The sequence below is a fragment of the Pongo pygmaeus genome, chromosome 3 (genome assembly GCF_028885625.2).
Source record: "Pongo pygmaeus isolate AG05252 chromosome 3, NHGRI_mPonPyg2-v2.0_pri, whole genome shotgun sequence".
In the NCBI taxonomy this organism is placed as follows: domain Eukaryota; kingdom Metazoa; phylum Chordata; class Mammalia; order Primates; family Hominidae; genus Pongo; species Pongo pygmaeus.
The window spans coordinates 115454014-115477227 of record NC_072376.2 but is presented as its reverse complement, the minus strand read 5'-3'; the positions used below and the strand labels follow the sequence as shown (position 1 = coordinate 115477227).

At 39.7% G+C, this 23214-nt stretch overlaps 3 protein-coding genes across 8 annotated transcripts in view; 2 read left to right on the top strand and 1 right to left on the bottom strand.

Moving 5' to 3' along the window:
• SLC9B1 (solute carrier family 9 member B1) overlaps positions 1–16037 on the top strand; it is a 151947-nt gene extending 135910 nt beyond the window's left edge. For 2 of the 3 annotated variants that reach the window (XM_063663935.1, XM_063663933.1), the window contains one exon: positions 14905–15065. In XM_063663935.1, the coding sequence (XP_063520005.1) occupies positions 14905–15009 (105 nt within the window). In that variant the 3' untranslated portion in view covers positions 15010–15065. Of the gene's footprint in view, positions 1–14904 lie in introns of all 3 variants that reach the window. The other variant, XM_063663936.1, reaches the window with a different exon arrangement.
• CISD2 (CDGSH iron sulfur domain 2) lies at positions 271–22637 on the bottom strand. Of its 2 annotated transcripts, XM_054485561.2 has the most exons (3): positions 22404–22637; positions 2895–3109; positions 271–986 (listed from the first exon to the last, which is right to left on the bottom strand). In XM_054485561.2, exons 1-3 carry the CDS (start codon positions 22504–22506, stop codon positions 897–899), a joined length of 408 nt encoding a protein of 135 aa, XP_054341536.1. In that variant the 5' UTR covers positions 22507–22637; the 3' UTR covers positions 271–896. The 2 variants fall into 2 exon arrangements, with proteins under 2 accessions (XP_054341536.1, XP_063520013.1); XM_063663943.1 differs by having other exon boundaries at positions 707–3109; positions 22404–22536.
• Positions 22638–22683: 46 nt separating this feature from the next.
• The window catches only part of UBE2D3 (ubiquitin conjugating enzyme E2 D3), a 72969-nt gene continuing 72438 nt past the window's right edge, over positions 22684–23214 (top strand). For 2 of the 3 annotated variants that reach the window (XM_054485553.2, XM_063663941.1), the window contains exon 1: positions 22684–22864. The gene's annotated coding sequence lies outside the window, so the exon portion shown is untranslated. The remainder of the gene's footprint in view (positions 22865–23214) is intronic. The other variant, XM_054485559.2, reaches the window with a different exon arrangement.

Sequence of the window (23214 nt, the reverse complement as noted above, 5' to 3'; positions counted from 1 at the left end):
ATGTGTGGCCCTGGAACCAGTCCCCAGCGTATACAAGGGATGACTGTATTTTAATGGTTTATAGTGTTAAAAAGAGAAAAATGTCCAGGTAAGCACAATTTTGAACACTGAACTATTTTAATATGAATTAATATGTCTTATGTTTATTACCAATTGATCTTCAAATTGCAGCAGCCCATGAGTTTGGTTGTAAGTGTTCTTGCCATTCCACCCCAGCTGTCACTGAGTCAAACAGTTTAAAATATACACACACGCAAACAGACACAAGCCTTTTGTAAAGTAAACAAATCTTTTATACTGTAAATAACTGTTCCTCAATGGAACTTTTTGTATCCGGTTTACTTCTTTTCTAAAGCTGGGATATTCATATTAAATACACAACAATCTCTATAAAGCAAAGAATCTATCTCTGTGAAAACACAAGTAATTCTTGATGGCGATATTTTTCTTAATTCACCTAAACAAATGCAGTTTGGAAGGCCAAAAGGAGAAAAAAAACACTTCAGATTATCAAAACCAAAAGAGATATGAAAAAATAACATATTTAACAATGTAGGTGGGAATTTTAAATACAAGATCCTGTTGAAAATATTGATATTCAAAGAAACAAATAGCTTTGGATCCATAGCCACAATTTAGGCTTTCCTAGATTAAAATCAGAAGTGATTTTATTGTTGGAAGATACATTAATTCTTTGAAGACAGAATAAGAGGCTTGACAATTTAATTTTTAATTAAGTGACTGAATAGACAAAGGATCAAATACAAACAGTAGTGCAGGAAGAAAATAAATTGGAAGAAATAATTGTTCAACCAGTAGTAATAATTAAGACCACCATTTTAAAATTTTCTATACACAAAGAATGAGAAAATATTGTTATAATATTATTATTATTATTATACTTCTTTCTTCTTCAGTATTAGTGGACCCACATTATCTCCTGTCAATTCATTGTGTTTATTATGTGAACCATCGCAGGCAGGAAACTAAAAAGAAAAAAGAATTACAAGTGTTATTTTTAAAATATGATTCATTAGGTAGAAACATTTGTGAAATGCTCTCAGAAAGAAAGCATATCACTTGCTAAAAAAAATCAGATCGTTTTCGTGAGTAATAGTTACATTCTACATCCAACTGAACCATATTCAAAATCTAACAATTTAAACAGTTACTTCATTATTTGGTTTAGATTTTACATAAAAACCTATGAATGATTCCATATGAGTGATTAAAATAGACAACAGGTTTAAAAGGGAATCAAATAAGTTCTTGGTCATTTGTGGAGCTTGAAATTCGAGCTCACCTATTGCTTAATTTTAAAACAATGGAATTTAATTCAAAATAAATTATAATTTTTTCTTGCTATAAAACTCATGCATACCACACAATTTTTGAAAACAAAAATATATTTTAGGCTGGGTGCGGTAGCTTACGCCTGTAATCCCAACACTTTCAGAGGCAGAGGTGGACAAATCACTTGACATCAGGAGTTCAAGACTATTCTGGCCAACATGGCAAAACCCCATCTCTAACTAAAAATACAAAAGTTAGCTGGGTGTGGTGGCATACGCCTGTGTCTCGGGTACTTGGGAGGCTGAGGTGGGAGAATTCCTTGAACCCAGGAGGTGGAGGTTGCAGTGAGCTGAGATCATGCCATCGCACTCCAGCCTGAGTGACAGAGCAAGACTCTGTCCCCCGCAAAAATAAATAAAGAATAAATAAAAATAAATTTTTAAAAATTCACTCATAACCCATCCAGATATAGGTAATAATAATTAACAGTTTGGTATATTTTTTCCTATGCATTTACTGTGTGTATTCTTTTTTTCTTTTTTTTGTGAGACAGAGTCTCGCCTTGTCACCCAGGCTGGAGTGCAGTGGCGTGATCTTGGCTCACTGCAACCTCTGCCTCCTGGGTTCAAGTGATTCTCCTGCCTCAGCCTCCTGAGTAGCTGGGATTACAGATGCCTGGCTAATTTTTTTTTGTATTTTTTACTAGAGACGCGGTTTCACCATGTTGGTCAGGCTGTTCTCGAACCCCAGACCTCGTGATCCGCCTGCCTCGGCCTCCCAAAGTGCTGGGATTACAGGCGTGAGCCACCGCGCCTGGCCTGCGTGTATTCGTTTTTTAAACAAAATCGGGATCATACTGTAATATGCTTTCTTACTTATATCAGGATCTCATGTCATTATATATCCTTTAAAAACATGATCATTCCCTTTTTATCAGATATTTAGTTTATAAAAATTTTGCTATTACAAAGGATGTTGTGATGAGCAATACTGTACTAAAAACCTCAAATAATCTATGATCAAGTACAAGAAAACAGATTTTGTCAACTACTTATAGTACTTATCACTCCAAACTCCTTCCCACATTAAAAATCATCTATAATTCAGGCTATCATTTACTACCTCATATTATTAAAGCAGTTTACATATATCATCTCACTTCTCAAAAATATGTAATGTGGATGTATCAGGTTAAAACAAACAAACCCTGAAGATTAGAGATTAAAAATTAAGTAACTTGTCCAACCAAACTCATACTGTGACAAGTATATTTGACCACTATTTACTATGACACCAAAGCTTTTTTCCATTAAACCTTATGTACTCTCTCAAAGAATGTGTATTTTAAAATACATGTTACTCTACATAAATGCCGAACATTGCGAAGGCATGAGATTTTTATTCTTCTTTGCTGCTCCAACTTTTCTAATGTAGGTAGTTATCTATCATGACATGAAAACTTCAATTTAGGAATATGGTCTTTCAATACCAAATATTACAGAAAATTCTCTCATCTTAAAGAACTTCAAAACTGGGGATTTAAGAGGCGAAACAATCCTAGCACTGCAAAATTTTAGTGTACATGTAAACAGACATCTTACCGTTTTAGAACGCCAACACCTACAATAAGCTGCTTTAGTAAGACACAAATCTTCAATGTTTATTTCATTCACTACTTTCGGATTTTCCTTTTGTATTTTAAGATTAATCAAGCTATCCTTCTGTTGTTTCTTCTTTGGGAGGAACGGACGAACTGCAAGGTAGCCAAGAAGTGCGAGTACACCAAGGAAAGGCAATAACCGAAGCCATTCTGAAACTAAACATGTAGATTTGTCAGAATCTGCAGTGCTCTTGGAAAAGAATTCAAAGTAGCATGTCTAGTTTCATCCTTGAGCTTATTCTTTATCTGTTACTTTTCACATTAATTCCTTTTTAATGGATCCATAAAATTGTGAATAAACACAATAAAGCCAGCTCTACCAAAGACCACCTTACTTTATTTATAATTTGAGACCAGTGAAACTAGAAACCTAACTTTTCAGAAATAGGTTCCATTTCAAATATCCTATCTCATTGTCTACATCAAGTCTATTTGTGTTTGTCTATTTTTATTTTAGGAATTATGATCACTATAACTATGAACAAAATTCAATGTATATTTTATAGGTTAAGAAAACATTTTAACTCTTATCTCCTTAATACTATGTCTAAAATCATACAATGGAATATCTGCAAAATTTTTACCACTGATTCATAATATCAGAGAGAACATATCCTCTGATGCTTTAAGGTACATTTTTGGTAAATGTTGCTAAAGAGCACTGAAATTTTGTGTAAAAGCTACTATTTTAAAGAACAAATTGAAACTTTCTATGTTGAATGTTCTCATTTTAAGATATATCTAATTCCATAAACTTCACTTAAAGCCTTTTGGAGTACCTAACCTGTCTTAAGGGGACAGGGAATATAAGTGATACAAATGAAACAGTCCCGATGCCTGTGGAGACAAAAATACCAGGAAACCAAGATAAACATTTCAACACACATTTATCAAATGTCTGCTAGCACCCTGCCTCTGCTGGGCTCTTTTCTGTTCTTATAGAATTATCAGTTAACTTCCTTCACTGAATGCCTAATCTGATACCTTGCTAGGCACTATGTGGAAATAGCTTAGTTGAGAAAAGAGAAAAACAGGAAATAATATGCTAACGCATGCTAATAAACATTAAAGATAAATGAACAGGTTATACTAAGAGTATAAGGGCACTAGCTCATTTAACACTATGTTAGCTTAAACAACTATATGTGGTAGGTATCATTATTATCCCCATTTTACATGTGAGAAAACTGTATCCTAAGCAGGTTTAGTCCAGGACACCCTAAATCCAAAGCCTGTTGTCAGTTATCATGAATCAAACCCAATAGATCTAAAATTAAATTCTGTTCCTCTCTTGGTAAAACTACTCTCAAGAGATAATAGTACTATTTAACTATTGAAAGAAAAACAATATGAACTCTTCCAAAATGGAATTATTTTTGATATAACATCATGCCAAAGAAATCTAAATGATTTTGTATCCTCTTTTATTTCCTTGAGCAGTGGTTTGTAGTTCTCCTTGAAGAGGTCCTTCACATCCCTTGTAAGTTGGATTCCTAGGTATTTTATTCTCTTTGAAGCAATTGTGAATGGGAGTTCACTCATGATTTGGCTCTCTGTTTGTCTGTTATTGATGTATAAGAATGCTTGTGATTTTTGTACATTGATTTTGTATCCTGAGACTTTGCTGAAGCTGTTTATCAGCTTAAGGAGATTTTGGGCTGAGCCAATGGGGTTTTCTAGATATACAATCATGTCATCTGCAAACAGGGACAATTTGACTTCCTCTTTTCCTAATTGAATACCCTTTATTTCCTTCTCCTGCCTAATTGCCCTGGCCAGAACTTCCAACACTATGTTGAATAGAAGTGGTGAGAGAGGGCATCCCTGTCGTGTGCCAGTTTTCAAAGGGAATGCTTCCAGTTTTTGCCCATTCAGTATGATATTGGCTGTGGGTCTGACATAGACAGCTCTTATTATTTTGAGATACGTCCCATCAATACCTAATTTATTGAGAGTTTTTAGCATGAAGGGTTGTTGAATTTTGTCAAAGGCCTTTTCTGCATCTATTGAGATAATCATGTGGTTTTTGTCTTTGGTTTTGTTTATAGGCTGGATTACATTTATTGATTTATGTATATTGATCCAGCCTTGCATCCCAGGGATGAAGCCCACTTGATCATGGTGGATAAGCTTTTTGATGTGCTGCTGGATTCGGTTTGCCAGTATTTTATTGAGGATTTTTGCATCAATGTTCATCAAGGATATTGGTCTAAAATTCTCTTTTTTTGTTATGTCTCTGCCAGGCTTTGGTATCAGGATGATGCTGGCCTCATAAAATGAGTTAGGGAGGATTCCCTCTTTTTCTATTGATTGGAATAGTTTCAGAAGGAATGGTACCAGTTCCTCCTTGTACCTCTGGTAGAATTCGGCTGTGACCCCGTCTGGTCCTGGACTTTTTTTGGTTGGTAAGCTATTGATTATTGCCACAATTTCAGCTCCTGTTATTGGTCTATTCAGAGATTCAATTCTTCCTGGTTTAGTCTTGGGAGGGTGTATGTGTTGAGGAATTTATCCATTTCTTCTAGATTTTCTAGTTTATTTGCGTAGAGGTGTTTGTAGTATTCTCTGATGGTAGTTTGTATTTCTGTGGGATCGGTGGTGATATCCCCTTTATCATTTTTTATTGCATCTATTTGATTCTTCTCTCTTTTTTTCTTTATTAATCTTGCTAGTGGTCTATCAATTTTGTTGATCCTTTCAAAAAACCAGCTCCTGGATTCATTAATTTTTTGAAGGGTTTTTTGTGTCTCTATTTCCTTCAGTTCTGCTCTGATTTTAGTTATTTCTTGCCTTCTGCTAGCTTTTGAATGTGTTTGCTCTTGCTTTTGTAGTTCTTTTAATCGTAATGTTAGGGTGTCAATTTTGGATCTTTCCTGCTTTCTCTTGTGGGCATTTAGTGCTATAAATTTCCCTCTACACACTGCTTTGAATGCATCCCAGAAATTCTGGTATGTTGTGTCTTGGTTCTCGTTGGTTTCAAAGAACATCTTTATTTCTGCCTTCATTTTGTTATGTACCCAGTAGTCATTCAGGAGCAGGTTGTTCAGTTTCCATGTAGTTGAGCGGTTTTGAATGGAAGAACATTCCATGCTCATGGGTAGGAAGAATCAATATCGTGAAAATGGCCATCCTTCCCAAGGTAATTTACAGATTCAATGCCATCCCCATCAAGCTACCAATGACTTTCTTCACAGAACTGGAAAAAACTACTTTAAAGTTCATATGGAACCAAAAAAGAGCCCGCATCGCCAAGTCAATCCTAAGCCAAAAGAACAAAGCTGGAGGCATCATGCTACCTGACTTCAAACTATACTACAAGGCTACAGTAACCAAAACAGCATGGTACTGGTACCAAAACAGAGATATAGATCAATGGAACAGAACAGAGCTGTCAGAAATAATGCCACATATCTACAACTATCTGATCTTTGACAAACCTGAAAAAAACAAGAAATGGGGAAAGGATTCCCTATTTAATAAATGGTGCTGGGAAAACTGGCTAGCCATATGCGGAAAGCTGAAACTGGATCCCTTCCTTACACCTTATACAAAAATCAATTTAAGATGGATTAAAGACTTAAATGTTAGACCTAAAACCATAAAAACCCTAGAAGAAAACCTAGGCATTACCATTCAGGACATAGGCATGGGCAAGGATTTCATGTCTAAAACACCAAAAGCAATGGCCACAAAAGCCAAAATTGACAAATGGGATCTAATTAAACTAAAGAGCTTCTGCACAGCAAAAGAAACTACCATCAGAGTGAACAGGCAACCTACAAAATGGGAGAAAATTTTCACAACCAACTCATCTGACAAAGGGCTAATATCCAAAATCTACAATGAACTCCAACAAATTTACAAGAAAAAAACAAACAACCCCATCAAAAAGTGGGCGAAGGACATGAACAGACACTTCTCAAAAGAAGACATTTATGCAGCCAAAAAACACATGAAAAAATGCTCACCATCACTGGCCATCAGAGAAATGCAAATCAAAACCACAATGAGATACCATCTCACACCAGTTAGAATGGCAATCATTAAAAAGTCAGGAAACAACAGGTGCTGGAGAGGATGTGGAGAAATAGGAACACTTTTACACTGTTGGTGGGACTGTAAACTAGTTCAACCCTTGTGGAAGTCAGTGTGGTGATTCCTCAGGGATCTAGAACTAGAAATTCCATTCGACCCAGCCATCCCATTACTGGGTATATACCCAAAGGATTATAAATCATGCTGCTATAAAGACACATGCACACGTATGTTTATTGCAGCTCTATTCACAATAGCAAAGACTTGGAACCAACCCAAATGTCCAACAATGATAGACTGGATTCAGAAAATGTGGCACATATACACCATGGAATACTATGCAGCCATAAAAAATGATGAGTTCATGTCCTTTGTAGGGACATGGGTGAAATTGGAAATCATCATTCTCAGTAAACTATCGCAAGGACAAAAAACCAAACACCGCATATTCTCACTCATAGGTGGGAATTGAACAATGAGAACACATGGACACAGGAAGGGGAACATCACACTTTGGGGACTGTTGTGGGGTGGGGGGAGGGGGGAGGGATAGCATTGGGAGATATACCTAATGCTAGATGACGAGTTAGTCGGTGCAGCACACCAGCATGGCACATGTATACATATGTAACTTACTTGCACATTGCGCACATGTACCATAAAACCTAAAGTATAATAATAATAATAATAATAAAAAAAGAAATCTAAATGAAAAAACCTATTTATCTACCATTTGCATAGACAGCACCTATAAGAGTGGCTGGCAAAAAAGACACAATAAATGGTAGCTTTTATTCAGAGATTATAGAGATTGGTGAGGAAGTACTAGCAACTCCTTTGAAAAAAATATTTTGCCAAATAACTTGACAATGCTATATGGGCAAAAATCTTCAGGAATATAATCTTGTAGTTACCAGAATAAAACTCTGTAAAAGTATGAACTTTGTTTGCCATGTTGGCTGTTACATTCTCATAACCAAAGTGGAGACACTCCAAATAGGTTCTTTGAGTGAATTAAAGCTCTGGAGATGACAAAGAACTATTTTTGGGGGGAGAAGGAGGCCTATGTATAAGATCTGTGCTACTCAATATGGGCACCACTAGCCATACTGTTTAGATTTGTACCCAATAGACTTGTAGAAACTGTCTTGAAATAACAGTTTATTACTTATAGTTCCCAAGTGGAGAGGATACACTATGCAATGCAAGGCCACATGAGAAGGTACTAGGGTTGATCAGGAGGAAGAAAGAGGAAAGGGAAAAAAGCATGGACACAGGCCTTTATTGTGGTTTCCATGGAAAAGGCAAGGCAGGAAACTGTTCAGGACTGGCTAGCTTGAATAATTTCAGTGGGTTCTGGGCAAAAGTAGTGGTCCCTAGTCGTCTCCTACCTGTCTCTGGGGTGATTTAGGGCAGGAGAAATATTGACTGGAGAAATATTGACTTCATGTGTAAGGGTTAGATAAAGGAGGTGGTTGGGGGCATGGGCTTTGGATTGGTTGGTTTGCATATGAAAGGCATGCTCACAGGCAAGTTATTTAGTATCTCTAGGAATTAAATCGTCTCCACAGCCAACAAGGCTCCTAAGATATTAAAGCATAATAAAATACAGAAAATTGAAAACACGGTTAATATACACATGTGGGCATGGTGGCTCACGCCTATAATCCCAACACTTTGGGAGGCTGAGGAGGGCAGATCACGAGGTTAGGAGTTCAAGACCAGCCTGGCCAACATGGTGAAACCCCATCTCTAATAAAAATACAAAAAATTATCCAGGCGTGGCGGCAGGCGCCTGTAATTCCAGCTACTTGGGAGGCTGAGGCAGGAGAATCGCTTGAACTCAGGAGGCGGGGGTTGCAGTGAGCCAAGATCATGCCATTGCACTCCAGCCTGGGCAACAAGAGCAAGACTCCGTCTCAAAAACAAAACAAAAAAAACGCATGTGGCTATTCACATGTAAATAAATTAAAATTAAGTAAAACGTAAAATGCTGTTTCTAAGACACACTGGTAACCTTTCAGAGGCTCAATAGCTAGCTACATGTGACTAGTGACGATCATATTGAACAGTACAGAGAACATTTCCATTACCACAAAGTTTTACTGGACAGTGCTACTATAGATCACTGGCTCTATAAAGTGCCATCTCCACAGAATGGCAAGGCTACCTTTCCAGCTTCAACTTCCACAAACATGATCTCTTCATGTACCTGAGGCCAGCCAAAGCTACTGTCTAGTAAGCAGCCTTTTTGAGTTCTTTGCATATAGAGTTCCTTCTGTTTTATCTAATTATCTTAGCTCGCAATTGGCCCCAGCATCCAGTATGTAACTTGAAATAGCAGTCATTAGATGTTTGTTCAATGTAGAATAACATTAAGTATTACTGTACATATTACAATATTTTAGAAGTCATAAGAGCTTAAATTTATCAAAAAGCAAGTGAATGGGAACGCAAAGATGAAAACCTTATTTATTTATTTTTGAGACAGAGTTTCACTTCCATTGCCCAGGCTGGAATGCAGTGGTGTGCTCTTGGTTCACTACAACCTCAACCTCCCAGGCTGAAGCTATCCTCCTGCCTCAGCCTCCCAAGTAACTGAAACTGCAGGAGCACACCACAACATCTGACTAATTTTTGTATTTTTAGTACAGATGGGGTTTCACCATGTTGGCCAGGCTGGTCTCAAACTCCTGACCTCAAGTGATCCGCCTGCCTCAGCCCCCCAAAGTCCTGGGATTACAGGTATGAGCCACCATGCCTGGTTGAAAACCTTAACGTTAGACTCTTAAATATAGCATTTCCTATCTTAACCCACAAACCTCAAGAACAAATGGTATTATTACTGTTTTAAAATCTGCTTCAGAAAATATTCTTTTGAACACTTAATTCCTTGGTAAAACACTACGCTTAAAAATACAGTAATGAGAGGTACCATTACCTCCTACAACAAAGTAATAACTTACCAAACTCTTAACGTAATCAACTTTTTAAAGATAACCAATTACAATTTAACTACTGAAAAACTTTATACATGAAAGCAATACAGCTTGAAAAGCTCAATTCAAATGACTGTAAGTACATTTATTCAGGCTGATTTTTTTGTACTGATACATAATAACTGTACATATTTATGGGGTACATGTGATATTTTGATACATGCATACATGCATACGATGTGCAATGATCAACTCAGTGTAACTGGGATATTCGTCAACTCAAACATTTATCATTTATTTATATTGAGAACATTCCAAATTTTCTCTAGCTATTTTAAAATATACACTAAAATTACTGATAACAATAGTCACCCTATTATGCTATTGAATACTAGAACTTTTCCTATATAACTGTACTATAGTGCCCATTAACCAACCTCTCTTCATTCTCTCCCTCCCAACCTTTCCTAGCCTCTGGTAACTACCATTTGACTATCTCCATGAGATCAACTTTTTTAGTTCCCACATATGAATGAGTACATAGAATATTTCTCTGTCAATTAAGGCTGATTTTATATGAAGAAAGATAAAATACAGAAGAATCAAACAAGAAACTTAAAAAAAATTTTTAAATGTGCTAGTCCCTATGGATCTGTTTGATATATGTTCAGCTATTACAGACATTTTAGATACTTTGAAAGGAGACTAACTGTAAATAATGTGCAAAAAAATTTTTTTTTTTTTGGCGACAGAGTCTCGCTCTGTTTCCCAGGCTGGAGTGCAGTGTCAGCTCACTGCAACCTCCACCACCCGGGTTCAAGCGATTCTCGTGCCTCAGTGACCTCCCGAGTAGCTGGGATTATAGGCGCACGCCACCACGCCCAGCTAATTTTTGAATTTTAGTAGAGATGGGGTTTCACCGTGTTGGTCAGGTTGGTCTCAAGCTCCTGACCTCAGGTGATCCACCCACCTTGGCCTCTCAAAGTGCTGGGATTACAGGCTTGAGCCACCGTGCCTGACCAAATAAAATAATTTAAAATAATTTTTTTTTTTTAATGAGGCAGTCTCACTCTGTCACCCAGGCTGGAGTGCAGTGGCATGATCTTGGCTCACTGCAACCTCTGCCTCCCGGGTTCAAGTGATTCTTGTGCCTCAGCCACCCAAATAGCTGGAATTATGGACGTGCGCCACCACACCAAGCAAATTTTTGTATAAAATAATGTATTTTATTCAGTATATATTTATTTTTGTCTTAGGATTATAAAGAATAACATTTATGTATTTATTTGGTAAATGTATCTCTTTTTTGGTATGTAAATACATAGGCTGTAAATGCTTAAAAAAATAAGGCTCTATTGTACTTTTCACTTAATGGTATGTCAGATTATTATATTATTTCCCCAACTCCTTAATATCAGTTGGAAACATAAATTTTAATGGCTGCATCTACCTATCATGTTCCCCAATCACAACATAAGAGATACAAGGGGGCTGGGCGTGGTGGCTCACGCCTGTAATCCCAGCACTTTGGGAGGCTGAGGTGGGCAGATCACTTGAGGTCAGGAGTTCGTGACCAGCCTGGCCAACATGGTGAAATCCCAACTCTACTAACAATACAAAAAATTAGCTAGGCATGGTGGCACGCGCCTGTAATCCCAGCTACTCAGGAGGCTGAGGCAGGAGAATCACTTAAATCCCGGAAGTGGAGGTGGCAGTGAGGTAAGATCTCACCACTGCACTCCAGCCTGGGAGACAGAGAAGAGACTCTAACTCAAAAAAATAAAAAAAAAGAAAGAAAAAGAGAGATACAAGGGCCAGGGACCTTATTTGTCTGATCATCTGTGTCCCCAGTGTCTATATAATGTCTGGCTCAATTTATTTAACTTACTTTTGTTTGAAGTGTTTAATTTACAGTTCAGTTTATTGAGCTTTTTGTTTGTTTGTTTGTTTTTTGAGATGGAGTCTCGCTCTGTCGCCCAGGCTGGAGTGCAGTGGCATGATCTTGGCTCACTGCAACCTCTGCCTCCCAGGTTCAAGAAATTCTCCTGCCTCAGCCTTCCGAGTAACTAGGATTACAGGTGCCTGCCAAAACGCCTGCTAATTTTTGTATTTTTAGTAGAGATGGGGTTTCACCATGTTGGCCAGGCTGGTCTCAAACTCTCATCTGCCTGCCTCAGCCTCCCAAAGTGCTGAGATTACAGGTGTGAGCCACCGCACCTGGCCAAGCTTTGTGTTTGTGAAGCACTCAGTTTGATGAGTTTTGGAACTATATGGACCTATAAACACCGCCTAAGACAAAATATATTTCCATTGCCCCAGAAAGTTTGCTCTTGTAGTACTTTTCCAATCAATCCCCCCCTTTCTGATTTTTATTAAGTGCTTACTAAACATTTTCTGAAAGAATAAATCAATTTCTCATTGTTAAACAGTTTTACTATGTAATTATTACTATAAAAATTAAATATTTACTATATAATTATTAAGTATCTACTAATATGGTTTGGCTCTGCATCCCCATCCAAATCTCATCTCAAATTGTAATCCCATAATCCCCACGTCAAGGGAGGAACCTGGTGGGTGGTGATTAAATCATCAAAGCAATCTCCCCCATGCTGTTCTCCTGATAGTGAGTTCTCATGAGATCTGGTTTTAAAATGGGCTCTTCCTGCTTTGCTCTTCACTCTTCTCTCCTGCCTCCTTGTGAAAAAGGTGCCCCTTACACCATAATTGTAAGTTCCCTGAGGCCTCCCTAGTCATGCGTAACTGTGAGTCAATTAAACTTATTTCTTTTATAAATTACCCAGTTTGGGGTAGTATTTTTATTTTATGTTTTTACTTCTTTTATAGCAGTGTGAAAGCTAATACAGTAAATTGCTACAACAGAGAGTTGGGTACTGCTATAAAGATACCCAAAAATGTGGAAGCAATTTTGGAATTGGGTAACTGGCAGAGGTTGGAACACTTTGCAGGGCTCAGAAGACAGTAAGATGTGGAAAAGTCTGGAACTTCCTAGAGATTTATTGAATGGTTTTGACCAAAATGCTGACAGTGATATGGACAATAACATCCAGGCTGATGTGGTCTCAGCTGGAGATGAGGAACTTATTGGGAAATGGAGCAAAGGTCACTCTTGCTATGCTTTAGCAAACAGACTGGTGGCATTTTGCCCCTGCCCAAGAGAGTTATGAAACCTTTAACTTGAGAGAGAGATGATCTGAAATCGGAACTTAGGTTTAAAAGGAAAGCAGAGCATAAAAGTTTGGAAAATTTGCAGTCTGATGATGCAACATAAAAACCCAGCTGGGTGCTGGTGGCTCATGCCTGTAATCCCAGCACTTTGGGAGGCTGAGGCGGGCAGATCAGGAAGTCAAGACATCAAGACCATCCTGGCCAACATGGTGAAACCCTGTGTCTACTAAAAATACAAAATTAGCTGGGCATGGTGGTGCACACCTGTAGTCCTACTCAGGAGGCTGAGGCAGGAGAATCACTTGAACCCAGGAGGCGGAGGTTGCAGCGAGCTGAGATCGTGTCACTGCACTCCAGCTTGGGTGACAGTGCGAGACTCTGTCCCCCTCCTTCCCCCCCCCCACAAAAAAAAAAAAACCATTTTCTGGGGAGAAATTCAAGCTGGCTGCAGAAATCTGCGTAAGTAACAAGGAGCCAAATATTAATTGCCAAGACAATGGGGAAAATGTCTCCAGGACATGTCAGAGGTCTTCACAGCAGGCCCTTCCATCACAGGCCCAGAGGCCTAGAAGGAAAAAATGGTTTTGTGGGCCAGGCCCAGGGCTTTGCTGCTTTGTGCAGTATTGGGACTTGATGCCCTGTGTCCCAGCCATGGCTAAAAGGGGCCAACATACAGCTTGAGCCACTGCCTCAGAGGGAGCAAGCCCCAAGCCTTGGTGGCTTCCATGTGGTGTTGGGCCTGTGGATGCATAGAAGTCTAGAATTGAGGTTTGGGAACTTCACCCTAGATTTCACAGGATGTATGGAAACACCTGGATGTCCAGGCAGAAGTCTACTGCAGGGGTGGAGCCTTCATGGAGAACCTCTGCTAGGGCAGTGCAAAGGGGAAATGTGGGGTTGGAGCCCTCACACAGAGTCCCCACTGGGTCACTGCCTAGCAGAGCCGTGAGAAGGCGGCTACCTGCTCCAGACCCCGGAATGGTATATCTAACAACAGCTTGCACTATGCATCTGGAAAAGCTGCAGGCACTCAATGCCAGCCCATGAAGGAGCTGCCCAAGGCCATGGGAGCCTACCCCTGGCATCGGTGTGCTCCAGATGTGACATGGGGTCAAGGGAGAACATTTTGGAGCTTTATGATTTAATGACTGTCCCACTGGATTTCAGACTTGCATGGGCCCTGTGGCCCTTCTGTTTTGGCCAATTTTGCCCATTTGGAGTGGGTGTATTTACCCAATACCTGTACTGCCATTGTATCTTAAAAGGAACTAACTTGTGTTTTATTTCACTGGCTCATAGGTGGAAGGGACTTGTCTTGTTTCAGATGAGACTTTGTACTGTGGACTTTTGAGTTGATGATGAAATGAATTAAGACTTTGGAGGACTGCTGGGAAGGCATGATTGATTTTGAAATGCAAAATGGATGTGAAATTTGGGAGAAGCCAGGGGTGGAATAATATGGATTGGCTCTGTGCCCCACCCAAATCTCACCTCTTATAATGCCCATAATTTCCACATGTTGAGGGAGGAAACTGGTGGGAGGTGATTGGATCATGGGAGTGGTTTTCCCCATGCTGTTCGCATGAGATCTGGTTTTATAAGGGGCTCTTGCCCTTTCACTCCTCACTCTTCTCTCTCCAGCTTCCTTGTGAAAAAGGTGTCTGCGTTCTCTTCTACAATGACCGTAAGTTTCCTAAGGCCTACCTAGCCATGCAGAACCGTGAGTCAACTAAACCTCTTTCCCTTATAAATTACCCACTCTTGGGTATTATCTTTTTGTTTTTTCAGATGGAGTCTTACTCTGTCACCAAGCTGGAGTGCAGTGGCGTGCTCTTGGCTCACTGCAATCTCCGCCTCACGGGTTCAAGTGATTCTCCTGCCTCAGCCTCCTGAGTAGCTGGGATTACAGGTGTGCGCCACCACATCCAGCTAATTTTTTTGTATTTTTAGTACAGACAGGGTTTCACCATGTTGACCAGGATGGTCTCAATCTCCTGACCTCGTGATCTGCCCACCTCGACCTCTCAAAGTGCTGGGATTACAGGCGTGAGCCACAGCACCTGGCCTCTTGAGTAGTTATCTTTATAGCAGTGTGAAAACAGACTAATACACCTACTATGTAGAGATACTGTGCTAAATGCAAATACAGTAGCTGTCTTATTTATATCTATGTAACCAGTGCTTAGTAATTTGCACAGAACAGGACTTCAGTAAACAACTAATTCAGTTTATCTGTGGTGTAAATCCAGATTTTCATATACTTGGAACCAGGTTTCTTTTGTCTGTAAAGCAGGAATAACAACTGTAAGTTCATTTGTTCAACAGTATTTACTTAGTACCCACCACACTCCACAAATTGCACTATGTGGGGATACAGGCTAATAGATAAGGTCCCTTCTCTCATAGGGTATATATTTCAGAGGACAGAGACTATAAACAAGTGAACAAATAAACAAGATGATCACAGACTGTAGTAACTGTTATAAAGGAAATAAAGGATGACATAAGAGAAAAACTAACCTGGGGCAAAGCAGTAGGTTGGCTGCAATTTTAGGTAAGGGGTCAGGGGTTTCTGAAAAAAGAACCTTTAAGCAGAGACCTAACGAATAAGAAGCCAGGAGCTTAAGCACTTGAGAGCAGAATTTTCAAGGCACAAAGAAAAGTAAAGAGTCTTCTAACTTCATAGGATTGCTGGGAGAAATGAATGAAGTAGGAACCCACTCAGTAAAAACTACAGAACACAATTCAAACTATTAATGCATTCTGCCTTAAAACTATATAGTTAGGTAAATATTTGTCTCCTCCCCAACTAAACAAAAAATCCCTAACTCCCTACCCTTCAACAGAGACTTACATAAACCAAGACCTCAGTAAGTTTTAGCCTAATTGAGTTCGTACTCCAATAAACTGGCATTTGAGGTAATTCCTACAAGGTCTGGACTTATTTGTCTTTGTTCATGGCTTATGAATAATAACAGTGTAAGTTAAAATACAGGAAGACTACTTAAAATATTTAAGAAAAAAACTTTCAGCACCTTCTAAAATTGTAATACCTCACTCACATATATCAGGTGATGGGACAGGTACTGAAGATACAAAAATTATAAAACACAGTCCCTGTTAGAAAGGAGCTTGCCATTTAGTATGGAAAACAGACCTATAAAAGACGATTATAGTACTGTGTAGTATGAGCAATCATACAGAAGCAACGCAGAGGTACAAGTTATTCACTCTTTACTGGCATGAGCAAAAACTGCACAGGTTTTGATACTTAAATAGGTTTCTGAAAGATGAAGAGTACAGAAGTTCATGGGAATATGGGAGGAAGAGCTTCATTCCATGCAAAGGAAGCTGCATAGGCAAAGGTATGGAGATATGACATACATTAAGTATCTGGGAAACTAAGCACCATAGTATTGTTAGAATTTAATGAAAGGGAACTGTAGAACTGAGCAGGTGCCATATGATGACAAGCTCTGATATTCAACAGGTAAGTAGGAATCTAACCTGTGCATAATAGGAAACCACTGAAATATTTGAATATTAACCTAACTAGGAAATTGTTCACCTATGAAGTCACTCTGGTATCAGATGGAAGATGGATTAGAGGGCCACAGGAATAGCAGAGAGGGCTAGTGGAAGAAGACAAGGTAAGACAACCTGTTGAAAATCCATGGAGATGGTCTGGAAGAAAATAGTTTGAGATAAAACTAAGGTAGTGGCCATTAAAGCAGAGAAGAGAAAACAAATGTGAGCAGTAGTCTCTACTGGGATTCCCTAAACTGCAGGGAACAATGTGTTTGTGCTTGCATTTTCGTTTTCTTTTTTAGCTTAAAACAACAGAAATGTATTCACTCACAGTTCTAGTAGCGAGAAGTCCAAAATCAAGGTGTCAGCATGGTTGGTTCCTTCTGGAGGATCTGAGGGAGAAGCTGTGGTGTCCCTTAGCTTGTAGGCCTATCACCCCAATCTCTGCCTCCATCTTCACACGGTGTTCTCCCTTTGTGTGTGCCCAAATTTCCTTTTTAAAATATTTTAATATAATTTCGACTTTTGTTTTAGGTTGAGGAGGTAAATGTGCAGGTTTGTCATATGGGTATATTGTGTGATGCTGAGGTTCGGGATATGGCTGATCCTCTCACCTATGTAGTGAGCATAGTACCCAATAGTCTTCAACCCTTGACCTCCTGCCTCCCTCCCCTTTAGCAGTTCCCAGTGTCTACTGTTGCCATCTTCATGTCCATGAATACTCAACGTTTAGCTCCCAGTTGTAAGAATATGTGTTATTTGGTTTTCTGTTTCTGTGTTAATCTCCTTAGGATAATGGTCTCCAGCTGCATCCATATTGCTGCAAAGGATAAGATTTTGTTCTTTTTCTGTTTGCCAATTTTTTTTTTTTTGAAGACAGAGTCTTACTCTGTTGCCCAGGCTGGAGTGCAGTGGCATGATCTCAGCTCACTGTGACCTCTGCCTCCTGGGTCAAGCGATTCTCCTGCCTCGGCCTCCTGAGTAGCTGAAAATACAAATGTGCACTACCACACCCGGCTAATTTTTGCATTTTTAGTAAAGACGGGGTTTCACCATGTTGGCCAGGCTAGTCTTGTACTCCCAACCTCAAGTGATCTGCCCGCCTCAGCCTCCAAAAGCGGTGGAATTAAAGGCATGAGCCATACCATGCCTGGCCTGTTTTGCCAATTTTTAAATGAGTTCTTCATCTTCTTATCGAGCTCAATACTGAGCAACGACCTAATATTCATATTGACTTTTACGTCCCATTTTTTTTTTTTAAGAGATGGTTTCGCTCTGCTGCCTAGGCTGGAATGTAGTGCCAGGACTCAAGCAATTCTCTGGCCTCAGCCTTCCACGTATCCCACTATTGAGATAAATAACAGGACCAAAAAGGAAGAATGAAAGAACCAGCACCATCAAAGAAACAAAATCTAGGCCACTCGCAGTGGCTCACACCTGTAATTCCAGCACTTTGGGAGGCTGAGGTGAGTGGATAGCTTGAGCTCAGGAGCTCAAGACCAGCCTGGGCAACATGGCAAAACCCCGTCTCTAAAAAAAGATACAAAAAAATGAGCCAGGTGTGGTGGCATGCACCTGTAGTACCAGCTACTCAAGAGGTTGAGGTGGGAGAATGGCTTGAGCTTGTGAAGTCGAGGCTGCAATGAGTGGGTAGAGATCATGCCACCTGCACTCCAGCCTGGGCAACAGAGTGAAACCCTTTCTCAAAAAAGAAAACCAAAATCTAGTCAGAAAAGAAAATTTCAAAGCAACTTGAATAGCTGATTTGGTCAGGCTTTGTGTCCCCACTGAAATCTCATCTTGAATTATAATCCCCATAATCCCCACGTGTCAAGGGAAAAACCAGGTGGAGGTAATTGGATTATGGGTGTGGTATCCCCCATGCTGTTCTTGTGATAGTGAGTGAGTTCTCATGAGATCTGATGGTTTTATAAGGGGCTATTCCTCCTTTGCTCGGCACTTCTTCCTGCCATGATATGAAGAAGGTGCCTTGTTTCCCCTTCGCCTTCCGCCATGATTGTACGTTTCCTGAGGCCTCCCCAGCCATGCTGAACTGTGAGTGGATTAAACCTCTTCCTTTATAAATTACCCAGTCTTGCGCAGTTCTTTATAGCAGTATGAAAACAGACTGATACGGTAGCTAACAATTTTAACATAAATTTTCTGAAAGTTTAGACACTGTTAAAACGAAGTATCTTCTTTGAGAAACAAAATTAGGTTTAACCTTTTATTATATATAGTGACACAGGCTAGCTATGACACCTATTCCTTATGATATATAAATACTATTATTAAAACATTTTTTAACGTACTTATAGACAAACTTGGATCTCGATGAGGAATTACATTCCACAGAACTAGAACAGAATTTTTCCATTTCAGATTTTCAAACATCTACATATAATATAGCCATATCATCTTATGTTACCATAAAAATAATACTGGCAGCTTGGTTGCTGGTTATTTTATAACATATTTTCTCATTTATCATTTGTAGCTAAACACAGAATTATTTCTATTTCTTAACTGTAGAAAAGATAAAATATTTTCAATGCATAGGTTTACTATTACCACTTAAAACCTAAGGTAGGGCTGGGCGCAGTGGCTCACACCTGTAATCCCAGCACTTTGGGTGGCCGAGGCAGACGGATCACCTGAGGTCAGGAGTTCGAGACCAAACTGGCCAACATGGTGAAACTCCGTCTCTACTAAAAATACAAAAAATTAGCCAGGCATGGTGGCACATGCCTGTAGTCCCGGCTACTCAGGAGGCTGAGGCATAAGCATCACTTGAACCCAGGAGGCAGAGGTTGCAGTGAGCCGATACTGCACTCCAGTGTGGGCAACAGAGACTCCCTCTCAAAACAAACAAACAAACAAAAAAACCTAAGTTAAACATAAATTAGCTACAGTAATTTATCTTGAATGCCTCACTCTTGAAAATGTGACATAAACAAAGATAGTTAAGTTGTTTCTGATAGGTAAGAACTGCCTGCACTTAACTAGTATATGGTCATTAAAGATCTCCATGTGGTTTCTAAGAATGCAGAGTCATCATAAGAGAGTCAATAGCTTTAAAAAACAGCTAGACTTAAACAGAGAACGAAATGTAGGCAATAATAATGTGAACTGTATTGTTTTTTGCTCTAATTTTCATAGAAGAAAATGGAAATATTTTTTGGTCCCCTAGACATTTTAAACAATTGCTAAAAAGTTGTCTTCCAACTTTTTAACAAAAGTGTACATTATGGATTCTACAAGTAACTCATTTAAGAAAGCCAAATGTCATTAACTCTTACAATCTATTCAGAATGGAGACCTAGAGTGGAAAATAGCCACTGAAATTTTTCTTCTATAGTACTCCAAAATAAACCCTGCAATTGTTTTGTCCAATCCAAAAAGGGCTATCTCATGTTTTTCATAAACCTAACTTTACAAGCATGTTCATGTTTCCTAAATAAACTAGCAATAAAATGAGAACTATTAACTATAGCCACACTGTAATGGGACTTAAGTTAAATGTATGTTATTAAAATACTTCTCAGAATGGTCATTATTTCTGAGAATCAGTCTTCATATTAAATATTTAACAACTTTTAAGAGGAAGTTACTATATATTCTTGATTTAAGAAGGAAAAGATTTTGGTTGAGTTTTGTTAATGTCTTTAATAGGAATTAAATATTTGTTGACACTAGGGATCCTCAAGAAAAGAAAGCATACTTCTAAAATCTAGCCATTAAATCTAGTTTCATACTTTCTAATTTTCTTCAATTATACTTGATTTACAGAGAACTGAAACTAATACAAATGCAGCCACCATCTGGAAAAAACATATGTAATTCATTGGACATTTTCCTTTCCTGACTATTAAAAATTCCTCAACAGTTAACTTATGCAAATTAGTAAGAAGGTACAAATGTCAAAATGACAAAAGGGTACAAATGTCACAATATGATCATACCGTTTTGGCCTGGTCTTGCTATTTAAGTGAAGACATCCAAAAGGGAGAAATACGACAACTGGTATTTGCCTACTTGCCAATGAACTATTACATAATGAATTTTAAAAAATAGAAACATTTCTAATTTCCAGCTGTAAGGGAATGAATGGTTAGGCCCATTGTGATGTTAAAACTAAAATAAGTATTTAGTTGTTAGGGAAAAAATGAGGATTATATTAAAATATGTAAAGTACTTAAGTAAAAGAAGTGGGGAAAGCCAAAATTTTATGGAATTGCTGCAATTCTGTCACAGTAAACTGGTAGGATCAAAAGATTTGATGTTTATAAACACTTGATGTGAAACGTTTTTCATTTTATTTTACTTTTGCATTGCTTCTGATGTTCAGATGTTCCTTTTTAATGTTTATTATTGTTACCATGCTTTCTATTCAAGTGCATGTTTTCTACTAAAACTCTTAATATTTAAAAAATATTAAAATCTCACAATCCACTCAACAGAGCGTCTGTCTGACCATAATTCAATGAATCTCTAGATTTGGAAGAGAATTTAATTGTCACCTAGTTTATCCCTTCTAAATCTATCGACCACCCACCACCAGAGTCTTTTTGTTTGTTTTTTTCATCTTTGAGACGGGCTATCACTGAAGCACCACATTTGTTTGGGGAAAGCATTCTTTAATTAAAAAAAAAAATCTTCCTTAGACTGAAATTCACCTCCCAATAACCTTCACTAATTTGGTTAATTTGTTATCAGTTCTATATTTTAGTCCACACAAATCTTATTTTTCTTCTACCAGACAGCTGTGCGATTGCTGTATTTTAGGTCAGGTACCACCAATCTTTAGAACGTTCCCGGCGAAGCAACCCTATTTACCTCAGAATTATCTTAATTCATGTTTGCACTTCCTGATAACCTAGGACATAGGAGTTCAATACTTGCTGATTCCTTCACCATCCTACTCGGTCTGAGTTCCGTTTAGAAATATCCCCCTTACAATGAAATGCTCATAACACTATCTCCCAAGTGTTGACTGCATTCTGGAGGTTTTCATCCTTTAGATGTGAAATCCTCATGAGTTGTGTGGGTTAAGTGAGGGTCCTTAAGTACAGAACGTTACATATATTCACTAAATTTCATTTTCTAAGATTTCACTCCTCATACCGGCCTTCGAATACTTTCCTGGGTAAGGTATCTTTCTTCCAACTTAAGTTACCTCAGCAGGCCCCGGGACCGTAGAAACGTAGGTGACCTCAAATGCCCCCTATGATAGGTCAATTCTAACCTGAGGGAATGGAGGTTATCTCCTAATTTCGTTACTAAATAAAACGGTCATGTACGTGTTACGTGTAAGTCTATATTTCTCTCCCACACACTCCCACCCACACGCTGAGGGTACAACCCAGCCGGTAGCTGGGGCCGCCTGTTACATGAGGCCTTAGATAACGACGACTTAGCCCGCTTTAAAATAAACAAGTACGCTACAGAGAACGATGAGCAGGACAGGAGATGAAAGAGACTGGCCTGTTCCCAACTCAGCACCTTCTCTGCAAAAACCTGGTATCTTGCCACGGAACGACACCGGAGACAACTCCGAGGACAAAAGACCCCGGGACATCAAGCATCGCACAGGCGTTCCCCAGGCAGCTGCGCCGGCGCGCGCCCACCTTCCTCTGCGCGCGGGGATCACGTGCCAGGCGCCGAGCTCCGTCCCGCCCCTTGGCCCTAGGATTTTTACGCCTCCTTCCCCCGCTTGGCGAGGGTGCAAGGATGGGGACTAGCTGATGGGGGAGGATTACCTGTGAGCTTAGCGAACCCGGTAATGCTTTCAGGGACTGGGAGCCGTTTCAGATATGCGGGGAGCTGCACCTTCACGATGCGGGCCACGCTCTCCAGCACCATCCTGGCCAGCGGCGTCCACTCCTCTCCCGAGCCCCCTCTGCTCTGGCCAAGCTGCAGCGCCTGCGCCGAGAGCGGAAGCGGCCGGCGGGCACTCGCGGCCTCGGCCTGGGCGGCGGGCCCTGGGAGGAGAGGTGACCTGCCGGGCGCCGATTGGCGGCAGGCGAGTGACGTACGCTCGCGGCGGACTGCCGAGCCGCGGGAACTGGCGGGTAGCGAGGCCCTCCTCGGAATCTCGTGTGAAGGTGGCCCTCCTGTTGGGCCTTTAACGTCTGTAGATGCTGGAGACCAGCAGAAAGGATACTGTGTGCGATGAGATAAGCATGTGAGAATGCTTTCTAACCGAAAGTGCCTTTCAAAAGTGAGTCTCTCTTGCTGTCTCTACTTCGTCCCCTCTCGCCCCGCCTCTTCCCCTACAGTTTGGGTGCTGTGGCCCTAGGGTTGCATACTCGCCCATGAGTATCCTCCCCCTACCCAGACCCCAGTGCCTAATTTTACTCCTTCACCCAAAAGGCCAGGCTTAAAAAAATAAAAATTAAAATATTTTAACTAAACCAGGAACTGCTTACATTTCTGCCCCTTGGCAACTTAACTGCAGCCCTGGCTCCAAAAACCTTCTCTGGTTTTTGCCACTCAGAGAAGATTCATAGTAGTCCTTCCTTAGATATTTTCAGTTCCTCTCCCTTCGGGAACGTGGTAAAAGAATCTAAA

Bases quoted from the DNA above. Each gene is read 5' to 3' on its own strand.
- CISD2 (XM_063663943.1), bottom strand. From the start codon at position 22,506: ATGGTGCTGGAGAGCGTGGCCCGCATCGTGAAGGTGCAGCTCCCCGCA. The intron at 3,110-22,403 runs GTAATCCTCCCC...CTACATGTTTAG, and splicing joins CGGGTTCGCTAAGCTCACAG to TTTCAGAATGGCTTCGGTTA.